A 23,561-nucleotide genomic window follows, 5' to 3' on the forward strand; every position below is an offset into this window, starting at 1 on the left:
GTGAGTGTAATAGGAAATTCACTCACCAGAGAAGAATACAATCTTCCTTATGTATAGACGACGCATTTCAGCCCGTAAAGGGTTTTTCTCAAGACATAAGACATCTTTGTTAGACGGTTTTTGGCCTCTATTAAAGTAAAAACGTTACATTCATTTTCAAACAGACAATATCACAACAGTGGCATATGTCAATCATCAAGGGGGGACTCGCAGTCCTTTAGCAATGAAAGAAGTATCTTTGATACTTTCTTGGGCGGAATCCAACTCTTGTCAAATCTCTGCGTTTCATATCCCAGGTGTAAACAATTGGGAAACGGATTATCTCAGCCCTCATTCTATACATCCGGGTGAGTGGTCTCTCCATCCAGATGAGTTTTTTCAACTTGTACAGATGTGGGCCTTCCAGAAATAGATCTGATGGCATCTAGTCTGAACACGAAACTTCCCAGATACCTTTCCAGGGATCCTCAGGCGGAAATGATGGATGCTCTAGCAGTTCCTTGGTTTTACCAACCTACTTACATTTTTCCGCCTCTGGTTCTTCTTCCAAAGGTGATCTCCTAGATCATAATGGAACAATCTTAAGTGTTTCTGATAGCACCAGCATGGCCTCATAGGTTTTGGTATGCAGACCTTATCAGAATGTCCAGTTGCCAGCCTTGGTCACTTCCTATAAGACCAGACCTTAACACTTAACACCATTAACACTATGATACAGGCTCGTAAATCTGTTTCAAGGAAGATTTATCATAGGGTTTGGAAAACCTATATTTCAATATTACAGCTCATTCTACTAGATCAGTCGCCACATCTTGGGCTTTCAAGAATGAAGCTTCAGTTGATCAAATTTGTAAAGCAGCAACTTGGTCTTCTTTGCATACATTTCTTCGGAAGCAGCCTTTGGTAGAAAGGTTCTTCAGGCAGCTGTCTCAGTTTGATTTTAGTGCCTATAATTTTAGTTTTTTTGAAATTTTTAAGAAAACAATTCTTTTTTGGATTTAATTTCTCATTGAAAATATCTGTTTTTATGTTATCCCTCTCTAGTGACTCGTGGACTTCCACATCTTGGGTATTATGTCCCATACGTCACTAGCTCATTGACTCTTGCCACTTACATGAAAGAAAACATAATTTATGTAAGAAATTACCTGATAAATTCATTTCTTTCATAGTGGCAAGAGTCCATGAGACGCACCCAATTTTTGGGGGGTTATGATTTTTTAATATATATATATATATATATATATATATATATATATAAAGCACTTTATTCTGTTCCTCTTTTTTATGCTTTTTACTCCTTTTACACCTCACTAACTTGGCTATACGTTAAACTGAGGTATGAGTGAGGTGGGAGGTGTATTTATAGGCATTTGAGGTATGGGAAACTTTGTTCCCCTCCTTGTAGGAATGTATATCCCATACATCCCTAGCTCATGGACTCTTGCCACTATGAAAGAAATTAATTTATCAGGTAAGTTCTTACATAAATTATGTTTTTCATTATATCTGTATCAATATATCCTGTGATTATCAAACTGAGAGAAACCAATGTTGTAGGATTTTTGAAAAGCCGGGACCGTGCCCACATGAAATTCTACTCGCTTCTGACGAAAACACAGATCTTTACCCGCTTCATTGAAGAATGCAGCTTTGTTAGTGATAAGGACACCAGTTTAGCATTTTTTGATGACTGCATGGAAAAGGTATTGAAAAATTGTTTTACAGCACTTTACAAATTCTGCACTAAATAATATTGCCTGAAGGCTTCATGAACAGAAAACACCTTACCACTGTGAGGATTAATAACAAATACGTTTTTTACATGCAAACGTAAAGTAGCATATATTTTAAATGTATTCTGAAATTTACAGGAACTGCATGTTTACATATAATTTATAGAGCAGTATTAAAGGGACATGAAACACAAAAATATTCTTTCATGATTTATATAAAAATATATATTTTTAAAAGTTTTCAATTTACTCCTATTATTAAATTTGCTTCATTCTCACGTTATTCTTTATTGAAGTGGTACCTAGGTAGGTAGTGTGCACATGCCTGAACCACTATATGACAGGAAATAGTGATGCCATCTAGTGCTCTTGATAATGTACAGCATTGTTTCAAAACTGCTACAATGTAGTGCTGCAGACACTTGCACACGCCTGAACTTACTTTCCTACTTTTCAACAAAGGATAACAAGAAAACATAGAACTTAATAATACAAGTAAATTGGAAAGTTTTTAAAATTATATGCTCTATCTGGATCATGAATGAAAATTTTTGAGTTTTATGTCCCTTCAATGCTTATAGATTCCTGAGCTGCATGTGTCAACAGAGAAACACATTGAAAAGCCTAAAATTAAAATTAGGTGTATTCTGCAAAGAAAATCTGTCAAAATACAATATACAGTGATATATTTCTGATGTACCTGCTTCTGACAAAAACTATGATTTGCATGATTTAGTTAACTTTTCTTGTTGCAGGCAGCTCTCCTATCATATGCATAAGCTACATCCACTTGCATACCACATGCTCGAAATTCTACCTTTGATGTCATATATGATGTCACTGGCACACAGTAAGAGCAAGTTATCTCAAATGTGAATGCACCTGTATATACTAGTGGAGTCATGTGCACAAGAAACTAATCAAAAGATGTAATAACTTTTCTTAGACGCCTTTTTGCAAACTAAGGTTTACTGCAAGAATGCTTCTAGTCTAATCCTAAACACACTACTTTGTATTTAAAATGTTACTTTTATGTCCCTTATAATTCAATGTATAGTTTGGCTTACTTATTTATCTTGTCCCCTTTTCCTGTAATTCCATTCGGAAATTGTGATATTTTCATTTCCTGTTAGAAATGGAAGTGCAGGACGCTGTTATATTACACACAGCCATTGGCTGCAAATTCTAGTGACCTATTTATAACTGTCCCTAATTGGCCAAAACAGGGAAAGAAACCTAAGTTACAACATGACAGTGCCTGTTGCTTTATTGACACTAAAAGTTTACACTTTTTTGTTAATATTTAAACAATGAATAAAACTTTAAAAAATACATCTATATCTTATTCTCAGACTAATCTTCTTTTTTTCTAATGCATGAATTTATCTAGCACTTATTTAGTGTTTAATGTCTCTTTTAAACTTTGCACTTTCTATTTTATATTTGAATACATTTAGATTTATTTCCAGCAGTGATTTTGCAAAGTCTGATTGTTTTGAAAGTTTTAAAAAAATTGGAACATACTTTGTACATTTTCTCTTTTTTTTTAACCAACTTTATTGGAATAATATCAATTTACAATGTGGGATATGCAGCTCCCTATGTGTAACATATAATAGTAGATTTTGAACATATGAATTCAAAAGAAAGAAGATAAGAGATATAAAATAAAAAGTAGAGGAAAAATCTTTTTATATATTTGACACTTCAGGTCATTAATTATATCCATGTTGATTTGTAACATCAAAAAGGTAACGAAAATAGAAAAGAAAAAATATATAGTGCTGCATTGCTTAATAAAAATGATTGGATGAATTGAGTATGAGATTGTGAAAGTCGACTCAACATCACTCAATTTTTAAGACTAACTACCCATATTTTCTTAGTGTGTTTGATTAGCACTTGTGTGATTTGGTTTGACATTTTATTATGCAAATTTCAATAACCATATCCATTTCTATCTTAATTGTGTGTAGTTTTATTTCTTGAGGTATTGTTCCCACATGCCCAGCATTTCTTCATATATGTCCATTCTAGCATTTTTAATGTAAAAATTTTCTTCTAATTCTAGAAGTTCAGATACAAGTTGTATCCACATTAACAGATATGGAGCTTCTTTGCTCCTCCAGTTTTTGACTAGAAGATTTGTGGCGCTATTGGTCATTATATAAAACAACTTTAGATCAGGTTTATATTACATTTTTGGAGGTTTGTTTAGGAGCCATATCAAGGGGTCTAATGGAAGTTGTATGTTTAATGTTTTTTTCTTCTGTTAAGTGTGATCAGTCCACGGGTCATCATTACTTCTGGGATATTTCTCCTCCCCAACAGGAAGTGCAAGAGGATTCACCCAGCAGAGCTGCATATAGCTCCTCCCCTCTACGTCACTCCCAGTCATTCTCTTGCACCCAACGACTAGATAGGATGTGTGAGAGGACTATGGTGATTATACTTAGTTTTATATCTTCAATCAAAAGTTTGTTATTTTAAAATAGCACCGGAGTGTGTTATTATCTCTCTGGCAGAGTTTGAAGAAGAATCTACCAGAGTTTTTGTTATGATTTTAGCCAGAGTAGTTAAGATCATATTGCTGTTTCTCGGCCATCTGAGGAGAGGTAAACTTCAGATCAGGGGACAGCGGGCAGATGAATCTGCATAGAGGTATGTAGCAGTTTTTATTTTCTGACAATGGAATTGATGAGAAAATCCTGCCATACCGATATAATGTCATGTATGTATACTTTACACTTCAGTATTCTGGGGAATGGTACTTCACTAGAATTACACTGTAAGAAATACATAAAGCTGTTTAATAACTAGAGATTATGTTTAACGTTTTTGCTGGAATGTAAAATCGTTTTCATTTACTGAGGTACTGAGTGAATAAATGTTTGGGCACTATTTTTCCACTTGGCAGTTGCTTAATCTGTTTTTCTGACAGTTTCTGTTCTCCCTCACTGCTGTGTGTGAGGGGGAGGGGCCGTTTTTTTGGCGCTTTTACTGAATCAAATATTTCAGTCAGCAACTCATTGTATTCCCTGCATGATCCGGTTCATCTCTACAGAGCTCAGGGGTCTTCAAAACTTATTTTGAGGGAGGTAATTTCTCTCAGCAGAGCTGTGAGAATTATAGTTTGACTGAGATAAAAAACGTTTATTCTGTAATTTGTTTCCTGCTTTCAGAATTTGTTATCTTTGCTAATGGGATTAAACCTTTGCTAAAGTTGTGTTGTTTACAAGGATTGAGGCTATAACTGTTTCAATTTATTAATTTTCAACTGTCATAGATCTTCTGTGCTTCTTAAAGGCACAGTACGTTTTAATATTATTCTAATTGAATTGTATTTCCAAGTTGCAAGTTTATTTGCTAGTGTGTTAAACATGTCTGATTCAGAGGATGATACCTGTGTCATTTGTTGCAATGCCAAAGTGGAGCCCAATAGAAATTTATGTACTAACTGTATTGATGCTACTTTAAATAAAAGTCAATCTGTACAAATTGAACAAATTTCACCAAACAACGAGGGGAGAGTTATGCCGACTAACTCGCCTCACGTGTCAGTACCTACATCTCCCGCTCAGAGGGAGGTGCGTGATATTGTAGCGCCGAGTACATCTGGGCGGCCATTACAAATCACATTACAGGATATGGCTACTGTTATGACTGAGGTTTTGGCTAAATTACCAGAACTAAGAGGTAAGCGTGATCACTCTGGGGTGAGAACAGAGTGCGCTGATAATATTAGGGCCATGTCAGACACTGCGTCACAGGTGGCAGAACATGAGGACGGAGAACTTCATTCTGTGGGTGACGGGATCCAAACAGACTGGATTCAGATATTTCAAATTTTAAATTTAAACTGGAAAACCTCCGTGTATTACTAGGGGAGGTGTTAGCGGCTCTGAATGATTGTAACACAGTTGCAATACCAGAGAAAATGTGTAGGTTGGATAAATATTTTGCGGTACCGACGAGTACTGAGGTTTTTCCTATACCTAAGAGACTTACTGAAATTGTTACTAAGGAGTGGGATAGACCCGGTGTGCCGTTCTCACCCCCTCCGATATTTAGAAAAATGTTTCCAATAGACGCCACCACAAGGGACTTATGGCAAACGGTCCCTAAGGTGGAGGGAGCAGTTTCTACCTTAGCTAAGCGTACCACTATCCCGGTGGAGGATAGCTGTGCTTTTTCAGATCCAATGGATAAAAAGTTAGAGGGTTACCTTAAGAAAATGTTTGTTCAACAAGGTTTTATATTGCAACCCCTTGCATGCATTGCGCCGATCACGGCTGCAGCGGCATTCTGGATTGAGTCTCTGGAAGAGAACATTGGTTCAGCTACTCTGGACGACATTACGGACAGGCTTAGAGTCCTTAAACTAGCTAATTCATTCATTTCGGAGGCCGTAGTACATCTTACTAAACTTACGGCGAAGAATTCAGGATTCGCCATTCAGGCACGCAGGGCGCTGTGGCTAAAATCCTGGTCAGCTGATATTACTTCTAAGTCTAAATTGCTTAATATACCTTTCAAAGGGCAGACCTTATTCGGGCCCGGGTTGAAAGAGATTATCGCTGACATTACAGGAGGTAAAGGCCATGCCCTGCCTCAGGACAAAGCCAAGACTAGACAGTCTAATTTCTCCAACATAGGTGTGTCCGGTCCACGGCGTCATCCTTACTTGTGGGATATTCTCTTCCCCAACAGGAAATGGCAAAGAGCCCAGCAAAGCTGGTCACATGATCCCTCCTAGGCTCCGCCTTCCCCAGTCATTCTCTTTGCCGTTGTACAGGCAACATCTCCACGGAGATGGCTTAGAGTTTTTTAGTGTTTAACTGTAGTTTTTATTATTCAATCAAGAGTTTGTTATTTTAAAATAGTGCTGGTATGTACTATTTACTCTGAAACAGAAAAGAGATGAAGATTTCTGTTTGTAAGAGGAAAATGATTTTAGCAACCGTTACTAAAATCGATGGCTGTTCCACACAGGACTGTTGAGAGGAATTAACTTCAGTTGGGGGAACAGTGAGCAGACTTTTGCTGCTTGAGGTATGACACATTCTAACAAGACGATGTAATGCTGGAAGCTGTCATTTTCCCTATGGGATCCGGTAAGCCATTTTTATTACAGACAGTAAATAAGGGCTTCACAAGGGCTTTTTAAGACTGTAGACATTTTCTGGGCTAAATCGATTTATATATAAACATATTTTATACTCCATAGCCTTGAGGAATTATTTTAATCTTGGGAATTTTGTAAAATAACCGGCAGGCACTGTATTGGACACCTTATTCTCTAGGGGCTTTCCCTAATCATAGGCAGAGTCTCATTTTCGCGCCTGTATTGCGCACTTGTTTTTGAGAAGCATGACATGCAGATGCATGTGTGAGGAGCTCTGATACATAGAAAAGACTTCTGAAGGCGTCATTTGGTATCGTATTCCCCTTTGGGCTTGGTTGGGTCTCAGCAAAGCAGATACCAGGGACTGTAAAGGGGTTAAATATAAAAACGGCTCCGGTTCCGTTATTTTAAGGGTTAAAGCTTCCAAATTTGGTGTGCAATACTTTTAAGGCTTTAAGACACTGTGGTGAAATTTTGGTGAATTTTGAACAATTCCTTCATACTTTTTCGCAATTGCAGTAATAAAGTGTGTTCAGTTTAAAATTTAAAGTGACAGTAACGGTTTTATTTTAAAACGTTTTTTGTACTTTGTTATCAAGTTTATGCCTGTTTAACATGTCTGAACTGCCAGATAGACTGTGTTCTGAATGTGGGGAAGCCAAGGTTCCTTCTCATTTAAATAGATGTGATTTATGTGACACAAAATTTAGAGAAAATGATGCCCAAGATGATTCCTCAAGTGAGGGGAGTAAGCATGGTACTGCATCATCCCCTCCTTCGTCTACACCAGTCTTGCCCACACAGGAGGCCACTAGTACATCTAGCGCGCCAATACTCCTTACTATGCAACAATTAACGGCTGTAATGGATAATTCTATCAAAAACATTTTAGCCAAAATGCCCACTTATCAGCGAAAGCGCGACTGCTCTGTTTTAGAAAATACTGAAGAGCATGAGGACGCTGATGATATTGTTTCTGAAGGGCCCCTACACCAGTCTGAGGGGGCCAGGGAGGTTTTGTCTGAGGGAGAAATTTCAGATTCAGGGAAAATTTCTCAACAAGCTGAACCTGATGTGATTACATTTAAATTTAAGTTGGAACATCTCCGCGCTCTGCTTAAGGAGGTGTTATCCACTCTGGATGATTGTGAGAATTTGGTCATCCCAGAGAAACTATGTAAAATGGACAAGTTCCTAGAGGTCCCGGGGCCCCCCGAAGCTTTTCCTATACCCAAGCGGTTGGCGGACATTGTAAATAAAGAATGGGAAAGGCCCGGTATACCTTTCGTCCCTCCCCCCATATTTAAAAAATTGTTTCCTATGGTCGACCCCAGAAAGGACTTATGGCAGACAGTCCCCAAGGTCGAGGGGGCGGTTTCTACTCTAAACAAACGCACCACTATACCCATAGAAGATAGTTGTGCTTTCAAAGATCCTATGGATAAAAAATTAGAAGGTTTGCTTAAAAAGATGTTTGTTCAGCAAGGTTACCTTCTACAACCAATTTCATGCATTGTCCCTGTCACTACAGCCGCGTGTTTCTGGTTCGATGAGCTAGAAAAGGCGATCACTAGTAATTCTCCTTCTTATGAGGAGATTATGGACAGAATCCGTGCTCTCAAATTGGCTAATTCTTTCACCCTAGACGCCACTTTGCAATTGGCTAGGTTAGCGGCGAAAAATTCTGGGTTTGCTATTGTGGCGCGCAGAGCGCTTTGGTTAAAATCTTGGTCAGCGGATGCGTCTTCCAAGAACAAATTGCTTAACATTCCTTTCAAGGGGAAAACGCTGTTTGGCCCTGACTTGAAAGAGATTATCTCTGATATCACTGGGGGCAAGGGCCACGCCCTTCCTCAGGATAGGTCTTTCAAGGCCAAAAATAAACCTAATTTTCGTCCCTTTCGTAGAAACGGACCAGCCCCAAGTGCTACGTCCTCTAAGCAAGAGGGTAATACTTCTCAAGCCAAGCCAGCCTGGAGACCAATGCAAGGCTGGAACAAGGGAAAGCAGGCCAAGAAACCTGCCACTGCTACCAAGACAGCATGAGATGTTGGCCCCCGATCCGGGACCGGATCTGGTGGGGGGCAGACTCTCTCTCTTCGCTCAGGCTTGGGCAAGAGATGTTCTGGATCCTTGGGCGCTAGAAATAGTCTCCCAAGGTTATCTTCTGGAATTCAAGGGGCTTCCCCCAAGGGGGAGGTTCCACAGGTCTCAATTGTCTTCAGACCACATAAAAAAACAGGCATTCTTACATTGTGTAGAAGACCTGTTAAAAATGGGAGTGATTCATCCTGTTCCATTAGGAGAACAAGGGATGGGGTTCTACTCCAATCTGTTCGTAGTTCCCAAAAAAGAGGGAACGTTCAGACCAATCTTAGATCTCAAGATCCTAAACAAGTTTCTCAAGGTTCCATCGTTCAAAATGGAAACCATTCGAACAATTCTTCCTTCCATCCAGGAAGGTCAATTCATGACCACGGTGGATTTAAAGGATGCGTATCTACATATTCCTATCCACAAGGAACATCATCGGTTCCTAAGGTTCGCATTCCTGGACAAGCATTACCAGTTCGTGGCACTTCCGTTCGGATTAGCCACTGCTCCAAGGATTTTCACAAAGGTACTAGGGTCCCTTCTAGCGGTGCTAAGACCAAGGGGCATTGCAGTAGTACCTTACTTGGACGACATTCTGATTCAAGCGTCGTCCCTTCCTCAAGCAAAGGCTCACACGGACATTGTCCTGGCCTTTCTCAGATCTCACGGATGGAAAGTGAACGTAGAAAAGAGTTCTCTATCTCCGTCAACGAGGGTTCCCTTCTTGGGAACAATAATAGACTCCTTAGAAATGAGGATTTTTCTGACAGAGGCCAGAAAAACAAAACTTCTAAACTCTTGTCAAATACTTCATTCCGTTCCTCTTCCTTCCATAGCGCAGTGCATGGAAGTAATAGGTTTGATGGTAGCGGCAATGGACATAGTTCCTTTTGCGCGCATTCATCTAAGACCATTACAACTGTGCATGCTCAGTCAGTGGAATGGGGACTATACAGACTTGTCTCCGACGATACAAGTAAATCAGAGGACCAGAGATTCACTCCGTTGGTGGCTGTCCCTGGACAACCTGTCACAGGGGATGAGCTTCCGCAGACCAGAGTGGGTCATTGTCACGACCGACGCCAGTCTGATGGGCTGGGGCGCGGTCTGGGGACCCCTGAAAGCTCAGGGTCTTTGGTCTCGGGAAGAATCTCTTCTACCGATAAATATTCTGGAACTGAGAGCGATACTCAATGCTCTCAAGGCTTGGCCTCAGCTAGCACAGGCCAAGTTCATACGGTTTCAATCAGACAACATGACGACTGTTGCGTACATCAACCATCAGGGGGGAACAAGGAGTTCCCTGGCGATGGAAGAAGTGACCAAAATCATTCAATGGGCGGAGACTCACTCCTGCCACTTGTCTGCAATCCACATCCCAGGAGTGGAAAATTGGGAAGCGGATTTTCTGAGTCGTCAGACATTACATCCGGGGGAGTGGGAACTCCATCCGGAAATCTTTGCCCAAATTACTCAACTGTGGGGCATTCCAGACATGGATTTGATGGCCTCTCGTCAGAACTTCAAGGTTCCTTGCTACGGGTCCAGATCCAGGGATCCCAAGGCGACTCTAGTAGATGCACTAGTAGCACCTTGGACCTTCAAACTAGCTTATGTATTTCCGCCGTTTCCTCTCATCCCCAGGCTGGTAGCCAGGATCAATCAGGAGAGGGCATCGGTGATCTTGATAGCTCCTGCGTGGCCACGCAGGACTTGGTATGCAGACCTGGTGAATATGTCATCGGCTCCACCATGGAAGCTACCTTTGAGACGAGACCTTCTTGTTCAAGGTCCGTTCGAACATCCGAATCTGGTCTCACTCCAACTGACTGCTTGGAGATTGAACGCTTGATCTTATCAAAGCGAGGGTTCTCAGATTCTGTTATTGATACTCTTGTTCAGGCCAGAAAGCCTGTAACTAGAAAAATTTACCACAAAATATGGAAAAAATATATCTGTTGGTGTGAATCTAAAGGATTCCCTTGGGACAAGGTAAAAATTCCTAAGATTCTATCCTTTCTTCAAGAAGGATTGGAGAAAGGATTATCTGCAAGTTCCTTGAAGGGACAGATTTCTGCCTTGTCTGTGTTACTTCACAAAAAGCTGGCAGCTGTGCCAGATGTTCAAGCCTTTGTTCAGGCTCTGGTTAGAATCAAGCCTGTTTACAAACCTTTGACTCCTCCTTGGAGTCTCAATTTAGTTCTTTCAGTTCTTCAGGGGGTTCCGTTTGAACCCTTACATTCCGTTGATATTAAGTTATTATCTTGGAAAGTTTTGTTTTTGGTTGCAATTTCTTCTGCTAGAAGAGTTTCAGAATTATCTGCTCTGCAGTGTTCTCCTCCTTATCTGGTGTTCCATGCAGATAAGGTGGTTTTACGTACTAAACCTGGTTTTCTTCCGAAAGTTGTTTCTAACAAAAACATTAACCAGGAGATAGTCGTGCCTTCTTTGTGTCCGAATCCAGTTTCAAAGAAGGAACGTTTGTTGCACAATTTGGATGTTGTTCGCGCTCTAAAATTCTATTTAGATGCTACAAAGGATTTTAGACAAACATCTTCCTTGTTTGTTGTTTATTCTGGTAAAAGGAGAGGTCAAAAAGCAACTTCTACCTCTCTCTCTTTTTGGATTAAAAGCATCATCAGATTGGCTTATGAGACTGCCGGACGGCAGCCTCCTGAAAGAATCACAGCTCATTCCACTAGGGCTGTGGCTTCCACATGGGCCTTCAAGAACGAGGCTTCTGTTGATCAGATATGTAAGGCAGCGACTTGGTCTTCACTGCACACTTTTACCAAATTTTACAAGTTTGATACTTTTGCTTCTTCTGAGGCTATTTTTGGGAGAAAGGTTTTGCAAGCCGTGGTGCCTTCCATTTAGGTGACCTGATTTGCTCCCTCCCTTCATCCGTGTCCTAAAGCTTTGGTATTGGTTCCCACAAGTAAGGATGACGCCGTGGACCGGACACACCTATGTTGGAGAAAACAGAATTTATGTTTACCTGATAAATTACTTTCTCCAACGGTGTGTCCGGTCCACGGCCCGCCCTGGTTTTTTAATCAGGTCTGATAATTTATTTTCTTTAACTACAGTCACCACGGTATCATATGGTTTCTCCTATGCAAATATTCCTCCTTTACGTCGGTCGAATGACTGGGGAAGGCGGAGCCTAGGAGGGATCATGTGACCAGCTTTGCTGGGCTCTTTGCCATTTCCTGTTGGGGAAGAGAATATCCCACAAGTAAGGATGACGCCGTGGACCGGACACACCGTTGGAGAAAGTAATTTATCAGGTAAACATAAATTCTGTTTTTCGTTCCTTTCGTAATTTCAAAGCTGGAGCAGCATCAACTTCCTCTGCACCAAAACAGGAAGGAGCTGTTGCTCGCTACAGACAAGGCTGGAAACCTAACCAGTCCTGGAACAAGGGCAAGCAGACTAGGAAACCTGCTGCTGCCCCTAAGACAGCATGAATTGAGGGCCCCCGATCCGGGATCGGATCTATTGGGGGGCAGACTTTCTCTCTTCGCCCAGGCTTGGGCAAGAGATGTTCAGGATCCCTGGGCGCTAGAGATAATATCTCAGGGATACCTTCTGGACTTCAAATACTCTCCTCCAAGAGAGAGATTTCATCTGTCAAGATTGTCAACAATCCAGACAAAGAAAGAGGCGTTTCTACGCTGCGTACAAGAGCTCTTGTTAATGGGAGTAATCCATCCAGTTCCACGATCGGAACAGGGACAGGGGTTTTACTCAAATCTGTTTGTGGTTCCCAAAAAAGAGGGAACTTTCAGACCAATCCTGGACTTAAAGATCCTAAACAAATTCCTAAGAGTTCCATCGTTCAAGATGGAGACTATTCGGACAATTTTACCTATGATCCAAGAGGGTCAGTACATGACCACTGTAGATTTAAAAGATACTTACCTTCACATACCGATTCACAAAGATCATTATCGGTACCTAAGGTTTGCCTTCCTAGACAGGCATTACCAGTTTGTGGCTCTTCCATTCGGATTGGCTACAGCTCCAAGAATATTCACAAAGGTTCTGGGTGCTCTTCTGGCGGTACTAAGACCGCGGGGAATCTCGGTAGCTCCATACCTAGACGACATTCTGATACAAGCTTCAAGCTATCAAACTGCCAAGTCTCATACAGAGTTAGTGCTGGCATTTCTAAGTTCACATGGATGGAAGGTGAACGAAAAGAAAAGTTCACTCGTTCCACTCACAAGAGTTCCCTTCCTGGGGACTCTTATAGATTCTGTAGAAATGAAGATTTACCTGACAGAGGACAGGCTAACAAGACTTCAAAGTGCTTGCCGCACCCTTCATTCCATTCAACACCCGTCAGTGGCTCAATGCATGGAGGGAATCGGCTTAATGGTAGCGGCAATGGACATAGTACCCTTTGCACGCTTACACCTCAGACCACTGCAACTGTGCATGCTAAGTCAGTGGAATGGGGATTACTCAGACTTATCCCCTTCTCTGAATCTGGATCAAGAGACCAGAAATTCTCTTCTATGGTGGCTTTCTCGGCCACATCTGTCAAGGGGGATGCCATTCAGCAGACCAGACTGGACAATTGTAACAACAGACGCCAGCCTTCTAGGTTGGGGTGCCGTCTGGAATTCTCTGAAGGCTCAGGGACAATGGAGTCAGGAGGAGAGTCTCCTGCCAATAAACATTCTGGAATTGAGAGCAGTTCTCAATGCCCTCCTGGCTTGGCCCCAGTTGACAACTCGGGGGTTCATCAGGTTTCAGTCGGACAACATCACGACTGTAGCTTACATCAACCATCAGGGAGGGACAAGAAGCTCCCTAGCTATGATGGAAGTATCAAAGATAATTCTCTGGGCAGAGTCTCACTCTTGCCACCTGTCAGCAATCCACATCCCGGGAGTGGAGAACTGGGAGGCGGATTTCTTAAGTCGTCAGACTTTTCATCCGGAGGTCTTTGCCCAAATACTTCGACGTTGGGGCAAACCAGAGATAGATCTCATGGCGTCTCGACAGAACGCCAAGCTTCCTCGTTACGGGTCCAGATCCAGGGATCCAGGAGCAGTCCTGATAGATGCTCTGACAGCACCTTGGGACTTCAGGATGGCTTACGTGTTTCCACCCTTCCCGTTGCTTCCGCGATTGATTGCCAGAATCAAACAAGAGAGAGCATCAGTGATTCTAATAGCACCTGCGTGGCCACGCAGGACTTGGTATGCAGACCTGGTGGACATGTCATCCTGTCCACCTTGGTCTCTACCTCTGAAACAGGACCTTCTGATACAGGGTCCCTTCAAACATCAAAATCTAACTTCTCTGAAGCTGACTGCTTGGAAATTGAACGCTTGATTTTATCAAGACGTGGGTTTTCTGAGTCAGTTATTGATACCTTAATACAGGCTAGGAAACCTGTTACCAGAAAGATTTACCATAAGATATGGCGTAAATACCTATATTGGTGTGAATCCAAAGGTTACTCTAGGAGTAAGGTTAGGATTCCTAGGATATTGTCTTTTCTACAAGAAGGTTTAGAAAAGGGTTTATCTGCTAGTTCATTAAAGGGACAGATCTCAGCTCTGTCCATTCTGTTACACAAACGTCTGTCAGAAGTTCCTGACGTCCAGGCTTTTTGTCAGGCTTTGACCAGGATTAAGCCTGTGTTTAAAACTGTTGCTCCACCATGGAGTCTAAACCTTGTTCTTAACGTTTTTCAGGGCGTTCCGTTTGAACCCCTTCATTCCATTGATATAAAGTTGTTATCTTGGAAAGTTCTATTTTTAATGGCTATTTCCTCGGCTCGAAGAGTCTCTGAATTATCAGCCTTACATTGTGATTCTCCTTATTTGATTTTTCATTCGGATAAGGTAGTCCTGCGTACTAAACCTGGGTTCTTACCTAAGGTAGTTACTAACAGGAATATCAATCAAGAGATTGTTGTTCCTTCTTTATGCCCAAATCCTTCTTCAAAGAAGGAACGTCTACTGCACAACCTGGATGTAGTCCGTGCTCTAAAATTTTACTTACAGGCAACTAAGGAATTTCGACAAACGTCTTCTCTGTTTGTCATTTACTCTGGGCAGAGGAGAGGTCAAAAAGCTTCCGCTACCTCTCTTTCTTTTTGGCTTCGTAGCATAATTCGTTTAGCTTATGAGACTGCTGGACAGCAGCCTCCTGAAAGAATTACAGCTCATTCTACTAGAGCTGTGGCTTCCACTTGGGCCTTCAAGAATGAGGCCTCTGTTGAACAGATTCGCAAGGCTGCAACTTGGTCTTCGCTTCATACTTTTTCCAAATTTTACAAATTTGACACTTTTGCTTCATCGGAGGCTATTTTTGGGAGAAAGGTTCTTCAGGCAGTGGTTCCTTCTGTATAAAGAGCCTGCCTATCCCTCCCGTCATCCGTGTACTTTTGCTTTGGTATTGGTATCCCAGAAGTAATGATGACCCGTGGACTGATCACACTTAACAGAAGAAAACATAATTTATGCTTACCTGATAAATTCCTTTCTTCTGTAGTGTGATCAGTCCACGGCCCGCCCTGTTTTTAAGGCAGGTAAATATTTTTTAATTTATACTCCAGTCACCACTTCACCCTTGGCTTTTCCTTTCTCGTTGGTCCTTGGTCGAATGACTGGGAGTGACGTAGAGGGGAGGAGCTATATGCAGCTCTGCTGGGTGAATCCTCTTGCACTTCCTGTTGGGGAGGAGTAATATCCCAGAAGTAATGATGACCCGTGGACTGATCACACTACAGAAGAAAGGAATTTATCAGGTAAGCATAAATTATGTTTTTTATTTCTCCAATAATTTTGACTAGTGTTGCACCACCACCACATATGTGCCATGTTTCCATGCCCATGTCCACATCTTCAGCAGTGGTTTGATCTGTTGTGAAAAAGCTGGTGTAATTTGTTTGGAGTAAAGTACCATCTATGTAGTATTTTAAGATTAATTTATTGTATTGAAAGTGATACTTATTTTTTTAATGAGTTTTGGAATCGAGTTATGATGGTTTGTGGTAAGATTATAATGCCCAGTTCTTCTTCCCATTTTTCTAGAAAAGGGGGTATATATCCTGGTGGGTTATAAGTCAATATTTTATAAAGTGTTGAAAGAGTGTGTGAGCGTGGAGGCGGTGCAACACATAGACTTTCAAAATTAGTTAGTGGTCTGGTCATGTTTCTGGACTGCTTATGGGAAGTGATAAAATGATGGATGCGGTTATATATAAGCCAATTTCAAAAGCAGTCGTATCCATTGTCAATTAGGTCTGATTGTGTTTGGACTTTTTCGTTGGTAGTTATAAAATGTATTGGAATGTCGCGCTAAAAAGTGGTGGGAGCATTTTTTAGTACTTGAGAACCTAGTGTTAATTGTTCATCGTTTATTAATGAAGTTAGAGGGGATGGTTTGGATGAGATGTTAGGGAATCTGGGAGGAATAAGTTCCCAAGTTTGGTAAGTTTTTCCGCTATCAGCGGGAAATTAGTTCCTTGTGTGGTATGTGATTTCTTTCCTAAGATATGGTGAGTCCACGGAATCATCAATTACTAGTGGGAATATCACTCCTGGCCAGCAGGAGGAGGCAAAGAGCACTACAGTAAAGCTGCTATATATGTCACTTCCCTTACCCATAATCCCCAGTCATTCTCTTTTCATTATTCCTCTCAGGGTGTAGGTTTTTATGGCAGTTTTTGCAGGCACTGTTAGTGTGAGGATTTATTTATTTTATTGATGGCTCAGTGAGGATCCGTTTTTAGTAACGGATTATGTACTTTTATTGGGGGTTTTATTTTTTATTTTTTTAACCTGTTTTCAAGAAAGTTGTTTTGAAAAAAATAAAAATGGCTTTTTCTTTCATGTAATTAGCAAGAGTCCATGAGCTAGTGACGTATGGGATATACATTCCTACCAGGAGGGGCAAAGTTTCCCAAACCTCAAAATGCCTACAAATACACCCCTCACCATTTCAGACGCAACACTGACGTCAGGAACCACTACCCCCCACCATACCCTATCACCAGTCACTTCAGTGATTGATACATACATAAGCCAATGAAATTGGAGCTTTGGCAATCAGGCATACCCACTCAAATACCGGAGGAGGGTTTTAAAGACTCATAAATATGACATTTTGCAGCGGCTCCACACCCCTCTGAGGAAGCGTTTTTTGTGAAACGTACGTCAGGGGTCCTCTGGGATAAGCTCTGTCTTTCCCTTCTTTTTAACTTGCTCACCCTTGTTGGTCTGGTATAATGCAGCTTTAATACTTTGTAAAAATTAAAGTTAATCTAGCCCTCGGATTGTAAGGGCTTAGCCTATATCTATAATTTTGCTGCTAGATACCTTTTGATGCTGATTTCAGACTAATTTAAAAAACCATAGCTCAACTTGGGTGTAGTGTTTTTAATTTTTAGCTCTTGCTAAATGTATGTGTGGTTAAAATTTTGACTTTAATAAACTTTAGTGTATGAATGGAGAAAAATATTTTTTCTAACTAAATACAATCTAGCTCTGATTCTGCTAGGGCATTGGTGGAATTTTCCTCACAGATTTAAGTTACCTATTCTTACTTGTAAGTCTATTTACAATTACCTGTTAGTTGTACTTTGCTCATAACTTTAAATCTGTGGCAGGAGGTATCAGTGGTTAGGAGATTATAAAACTCAAATTGGGCAATTCGCCCTTAACCACTAAATCTCTTGTGTATAATATACTCTGCCCTACCCCCACCTTCTCTCACTTTAAATTGTTCCAAATAAGGAGAATATACCCAGGTCCTTATTCTGGGTTTAGCCTTTTTCAAGGGGGTTTTATTACAGAAACTATGAATATTCAAGGTGATATAGCTAATCGCCAGCAAAAAAGATTACAGGAATTAAATTCACTGTTCAATACACCTAATAGTGATAACATAAAAATTAATGAAGAAGAGTTGAATAATGTACTGTGCAAATTACATCAGACTTTACATAAGCAGTCTAAAAGGTGGTGGAACTGGCATTTTTTCGAAAAATATGCCGAAAAAAAACCTAATACCCAGGGGGTTAAGAATGAAAGTATTCCCTGCCTTTACCTTAAATAATGAAGATCTAGTGAAACAATGGGAAACTGCCTTAACTGAATGTTCGCTAAAACTAATCCAAATTCTAATAAAACATGACAAATTAGAGCTCACCAAACTAGTCACTGAAATAGAGGAATACAACACTCAATTGTCTAAATTTGATGAAAAATTTGATTACAAAGCAAAATATGATAAATATCAACATGAGCTAGACAAATTAGAAATGGAATTAGTAGCAAACAAAAAACAGAAACTCCAACGAGACATTGAGGAATTTCAAAATCAGAGAATATATCGTTGGCGCAGCAACCATACATCTAGACACAGATCAAATAGATATATAGTACAACAAACTGATAGTAGTGCTGAGAGTGAATCTGACATCTCTGATAATGAGGTAGAGATAGGCAATCTTAGCCAGCACACTATTCAGAGCAGCAATAGCACTGATAATGTCTCCCAATCCACTAGACCCAAGACACACAGTGCAGCACAGTCATTAAATACATCCTCCTCTTCTTTTTTAGTCCAAACCCCACACAATCCAACTCCTCCTACATTGCAGACCAATCACACAATACCCAACTCACGGGGGAACAAAAGGAAATTTACTGGTCCAACACGTCAATCCACCAGGAGGAGGGAACTGAGTCCCTTCTCCAAAATCAGGATGACAAATTAAGGGTCATCAATTTATCAGATCATACACTGAATCAAGATCACATAGCTGTACTATCAAAGGGATTATCTTTTTGTCCAGTTAATTCTCTTGATAAGTTTGAATTAATAAAAGACATACATTTATTTTCACGCAAGTTGATGTTAAAAAAGATAAATGCCTATAATCCCAATGTTTTAGATGCAGCAGATCTGAGTACAGTTGAACTATTAGAACAACTCAGTGATGAGGATATGACTAACCCCAATGATGCTACCCTACCTAATTCTAATACATGGAGAACCACACTTAAACCAAAATCCAAATATGTCCCCTCCATGTCCAACTCGCCTGAAATTCAGGTATTTTGTAAAATGGTCTGCCATCAAATTGAACAATTGCCTGTTATTCGAAAGAATCACAATTTGACAACATCAGAATTCAAAGCTCTGAATGAGATTGAATCTTGGAAAGATATCACCATAAAACCGTCTGACAAGGGTGGGAATGTGGTATTATGGCCATCTAAAATGTATATAGATGAAGCCTCTAGACAGCTATCTAATTCTACTTGCTATAAACAACTGATCTTCAACCCTCAAAGCTCATATTTGACACAATATAATAACTTAGTCAAACAAGCCTGGGCAAATAACATCATTACAAATACTGAGAAAAAGTACTTAACCATAGACCATCCTAAAGTCGCCACATTATATTTCTTACCAAAGGTGCATAAGAACTCCCAAACACCCCCTGGCAGACCTATCGTTTCTGGGAATGACAATCTAACTGAAAATGCCAGCAGATATGTTGATCAAAGGTTAAGAGAGTACCTAACTACATTACCTTCATATGTCCGTGATACTATGGAGGTACTACAAATATTACAAAACATACAGCTATCTGATGATATGTGGCTTGTCACTGCAGACGTTGAGTCACTCTACACGAACATTAGACATACAGATGGAATAGCAGCCATCAAGTATTTCCTTTCATCTAATACCAATGACAATGAAGATCACAACAATTTTGTGATCCAACTACTGCAGTTTGTCTTAACACATAACTTTTTCACCTTCAACGATAGGTACTACTTACAGACGCAAGGTACCGCAATGGGTACAGCCTGCGCATCTACGTATGCCAACCTATTCTTGGGGCATTGGGAGCTCTTTGATGTTTTTTCGACTGAATTACAACATCATACTGATCACATCCCGCTATGGATAAGATATATAGATGATGTCTTATTCATATGGGAAGGAACTTCTCAGGAATTAGATCAGTTTATTATAAAAGTAAACATGAATAACAAAAACATCAAATTAACCTACTCAGCTGATCAGCACAAAATTTCCTTTCTGGATATAACTATATTCAAGAAAGAAGATGGCTGTATTAACACCACTATCTACCGAAAAGAAACAGCGACTAACACTCTATTACATAGATCTAGTGCTCATCCACCATGCACCCTTAAGGCTATCCCCTTTGGGGAATTTCTGCGTCTAAGACGTAATTGCTCCAGTACTGACATATATCTCACAGAAAGTAAAGCCCTAATGGACAGACTAATGGCACGAGGCTATAGCAAGAAAGCAGTCAAACGAGCCAAATACAAGGCCCTGAACGTTCACAGAGATAATTTACTCATCCCAAAGATCAAAAATACAAGTGAGTCTAATCCAAGACTAATCACCACATATAACCCACAAATGCCAGAAGTAACCAAAATAATCAATCAACACTGGAAAATATTACAAAATGATCCCTCTCTGAAAGAAAGTATTGGTGACAGAATCTCTATTGGGTACAAAAGACCCACAAATCTTAGGGATAGACTTGTCTCCAGTCATTATGTGAGAGCCTTTAAGAAAAAGGATACTGACCCAGGGATGTATCCCTGCGGTACTTGCTCTGCATGTCCATATGTAATGAAGTCCAAAACCATCCAAGATAAAGATGGCCATTCATACAATCTAGCCTCCCATTTTTCCTGTAGAACTATTGCGGTCGTATATGCTCTCTTTTGCCAATGCAAAATGATCTATGTTGGCATGACAACCCGTGAGATCAGGGTACGTATCCTTGAACACGCTAATAATATAAAAAATGCCAATAAGGATGAAGCACGTGGCAAAAAGTTAACATCAGTTGCAAAACACTTTCAAATACATCATAAGTGTTCCACTACCAATCTGAAATATATGGTCATTCAAAAAGCCTCACTAGGAATACGAGGAGGCAACCTGGAGAAAACATTACTCAAACTTGAGTGCAAATGGTTCTACCGTCTAAATTCTGTAAAACCAAATGGCATGAATGATTTTAATTATTTTGTATATCTGTAAGTGAGAGACTGTATCACTTATATTAATAATCTTCTTTTCCTATCACTTATCATAATTCATGGCTCACACCATGATCCACCCACACTGACCAAAATTCATCCCACCAACTTAATTTTGAGGCAATTATATCCTTCACTTGATTATTTAATTTACAATACTTTATACACGAAAATAAAAAAACCCTCTGTGGTAATCTATATACACTTAGATATGTATGTTTCACGTTTTGTTTTCCTTTTTGTTCACTTTCAATATGTATTATTTTTGAGCACTCAATAGTACACTCTACACATCTATGTCATCACATTTATCACAATACTCCCATTCACTACTTATATACATAAGATACAAGTGATCTGTACAGCAATCATTCAACAAAGTTGCCATCCGGAGTACTGAGAATATCCATTTTGAATACAATCCAGCATACTATCCGTTACAAGTACACTAAGAATATACCTGGGAATTGAAAATAGTAAGAACACACGGCTATCTTCTATACATATATTCTAATATGATATACCCTATTATATTTGTGCAGAAAGCAATATTGACATCACCAAAAATCATCTCTGATACCTATGCACTCTCCAACAAATAGTGACGCTATTAACGCAATGTTCTGTAGAATCGGACATAGGATGAATTAAGTTCATGGGCTGTTCACTCATAAAGACTTACAAAGCTCTAGATACGCTATATCCCAATAATGTTTATGACACAATAGGGAATAAATACCCAATACCCGGACACTTACAGAAATCCAATCCCAACATATGTAGGATTTAGATTGACACATATTTCATCATCTTTCTATCCTATCCCCTATCTAACAAGCGGATCAGTATAAGGATACATATTTTAATTAAATTACTCTTAATAGGGGGAATATTATAGAATCTTACTATGATACATATGATAGAACACACGTAGTATTGCCCAATCAGAGGGCTATACATCGCTGTCCGGCACGCCCCCTATGACCAAGATAAACACATGGGAAGTGTATCCTCCTATCGAGCTAACCTTATAACTAATACTCTGGCACTTCTCCTATGACTAAACATAAATATAAGGGCAGTTCAGAATCAAATCGAGTCGATCAATCATATTCTTTCATATTACCGATAAAAGCAAGCTGCTGACAAATGTTAAAAGAGCGATTCTGTACTCCGATATATATTGTTAAGTTTCTATATGTGTCACTCTTTAGATCTGGGAATGAATAAGACTGACAGTGATTCGGCAAAATAGCAGCCTCCCGGTACAACTCTTTTGTGAAAGGGACGTATCTAACTAAATGTATCTGCCTACGATATACGGTCGTGCTTGGCAGTAACTGTTTTATGCTTTCTATTGATGTGTCAGATATTCAGCCTAATATAACAGCGTAACATATGTTTGATGTAATCATCCAATGAGGGCTGCACCAGCAATGCAAATATAAGCAAATACGCCCATTTCAGACGCAACACTGATGTCAGGAACCACTACCCCCCACCATACCCTATCACCAGTCACTTCAGTGATTGATACATACATAAGCCAATGAAATTGGAGCTTTGGCAATCAGGCATACCCACTCAAATACCGGAGGAGGGTTTTAAAGACTCATAAATATGACATTTTGCAGCGGCTCCACACCCCTCTGAGGAAGCTTTTTTTGTGAAACGTACGTCAGGGGTCCTCTGGGATAAGCTCTGTCTTTCCCTTCTTTTTAACTTGCTCACCCTTGTTGGTCTGGTATAATGCAGCTTTAATACTTTGTAAAAATTAAAGTTAATCTAGCCCTCGGATTGTAAGGGCTTAGCCTATATCTATAATTTTGCTGCTAGATACCTTTTGATGCTGATTTCAGACTAATTTAAAAAACCATAGCTCAACTTGGGTGTAGTGTTTTTAATTTTTAGCTCTTGCTAAATGTATGTGTGGTTAAAATTTTGACTTTAATAAACTTTAGTGTATGAATGGAGAAAAATATTTTTTCTAACTAAATACAATCTAGCTCTGATTCTGCTAGGGCATTGGTGGAATTTTCCTCACAGATTTAAGTTACCTATTCTTACTTGTAAGTCTATTTACAATTGCCTGTTAGTTGTACTTTGCTCATAACTTTAAATCTGTGGCAGGAGGTATCAGTGGTTAGGAGATTATAAAACTCAAATTGGGCAATTCGCCCTTAACCACTAAATCTCTTGTGTATAATATACTCTGCCCTACCCCCACCTTCTCTCACTTTAAAACACCCCTCACCACACCCACAAATCAGTTTTACAAACTTTGCCTCCCGTGGAGGTGGTGAAGTAAGTTTGTGCTAGATTCTACGTTGATATGCGCTCCGCAGCAGGTTGGAGCCCGGTTTTTCTTCTCAGGGTGCAGTGAATGTCAGAGGGATGTGAAGAGAGTATTGCCTATTTGAATTCAATGATCTCCTTCTACGGGGTCTATTTCATAGTTTCTCTGTTATCGGTCGTAGAGATTCATCTCTAACCTCCCTTTTCAGATCGACGATATACTCTTATATA

The 23,561-nt window shown here is 40.0% G+C and overlaps 1 protein-coding gene across 1 annotated transcript in view; it reads left to right on the forward strand.

Moving 5' to 3' along the window:
* Positions 1 to 23,561, forward strand: part of DENND4C (DENN domain containing 4C) — a 474,079-nt gene that overhangs the window by 148,090 nt on the left and 302,428 nt on the right. The window contains 1 exon segment of the mRNA XM_053702651.1: positions 1,561 to 1,706. Coding sequence (XP_053558626.1) covers positions 1,561 to 1,706 — 146 coding nt within the window.

Source organism: Bombina bombina, chromosome 2, assembly GCF_027579735.1.
Source record: "Bombina bombina isolate aBomBom1 chromosome 2, aBomBom1.pri, whole genome shotgun sequence".
Lineage (NCBI taxonomy): Eukaryota > Metazoa > Chordata > Amphibia > Anura > Bombinatoridae > Bombina > Bombina bombina.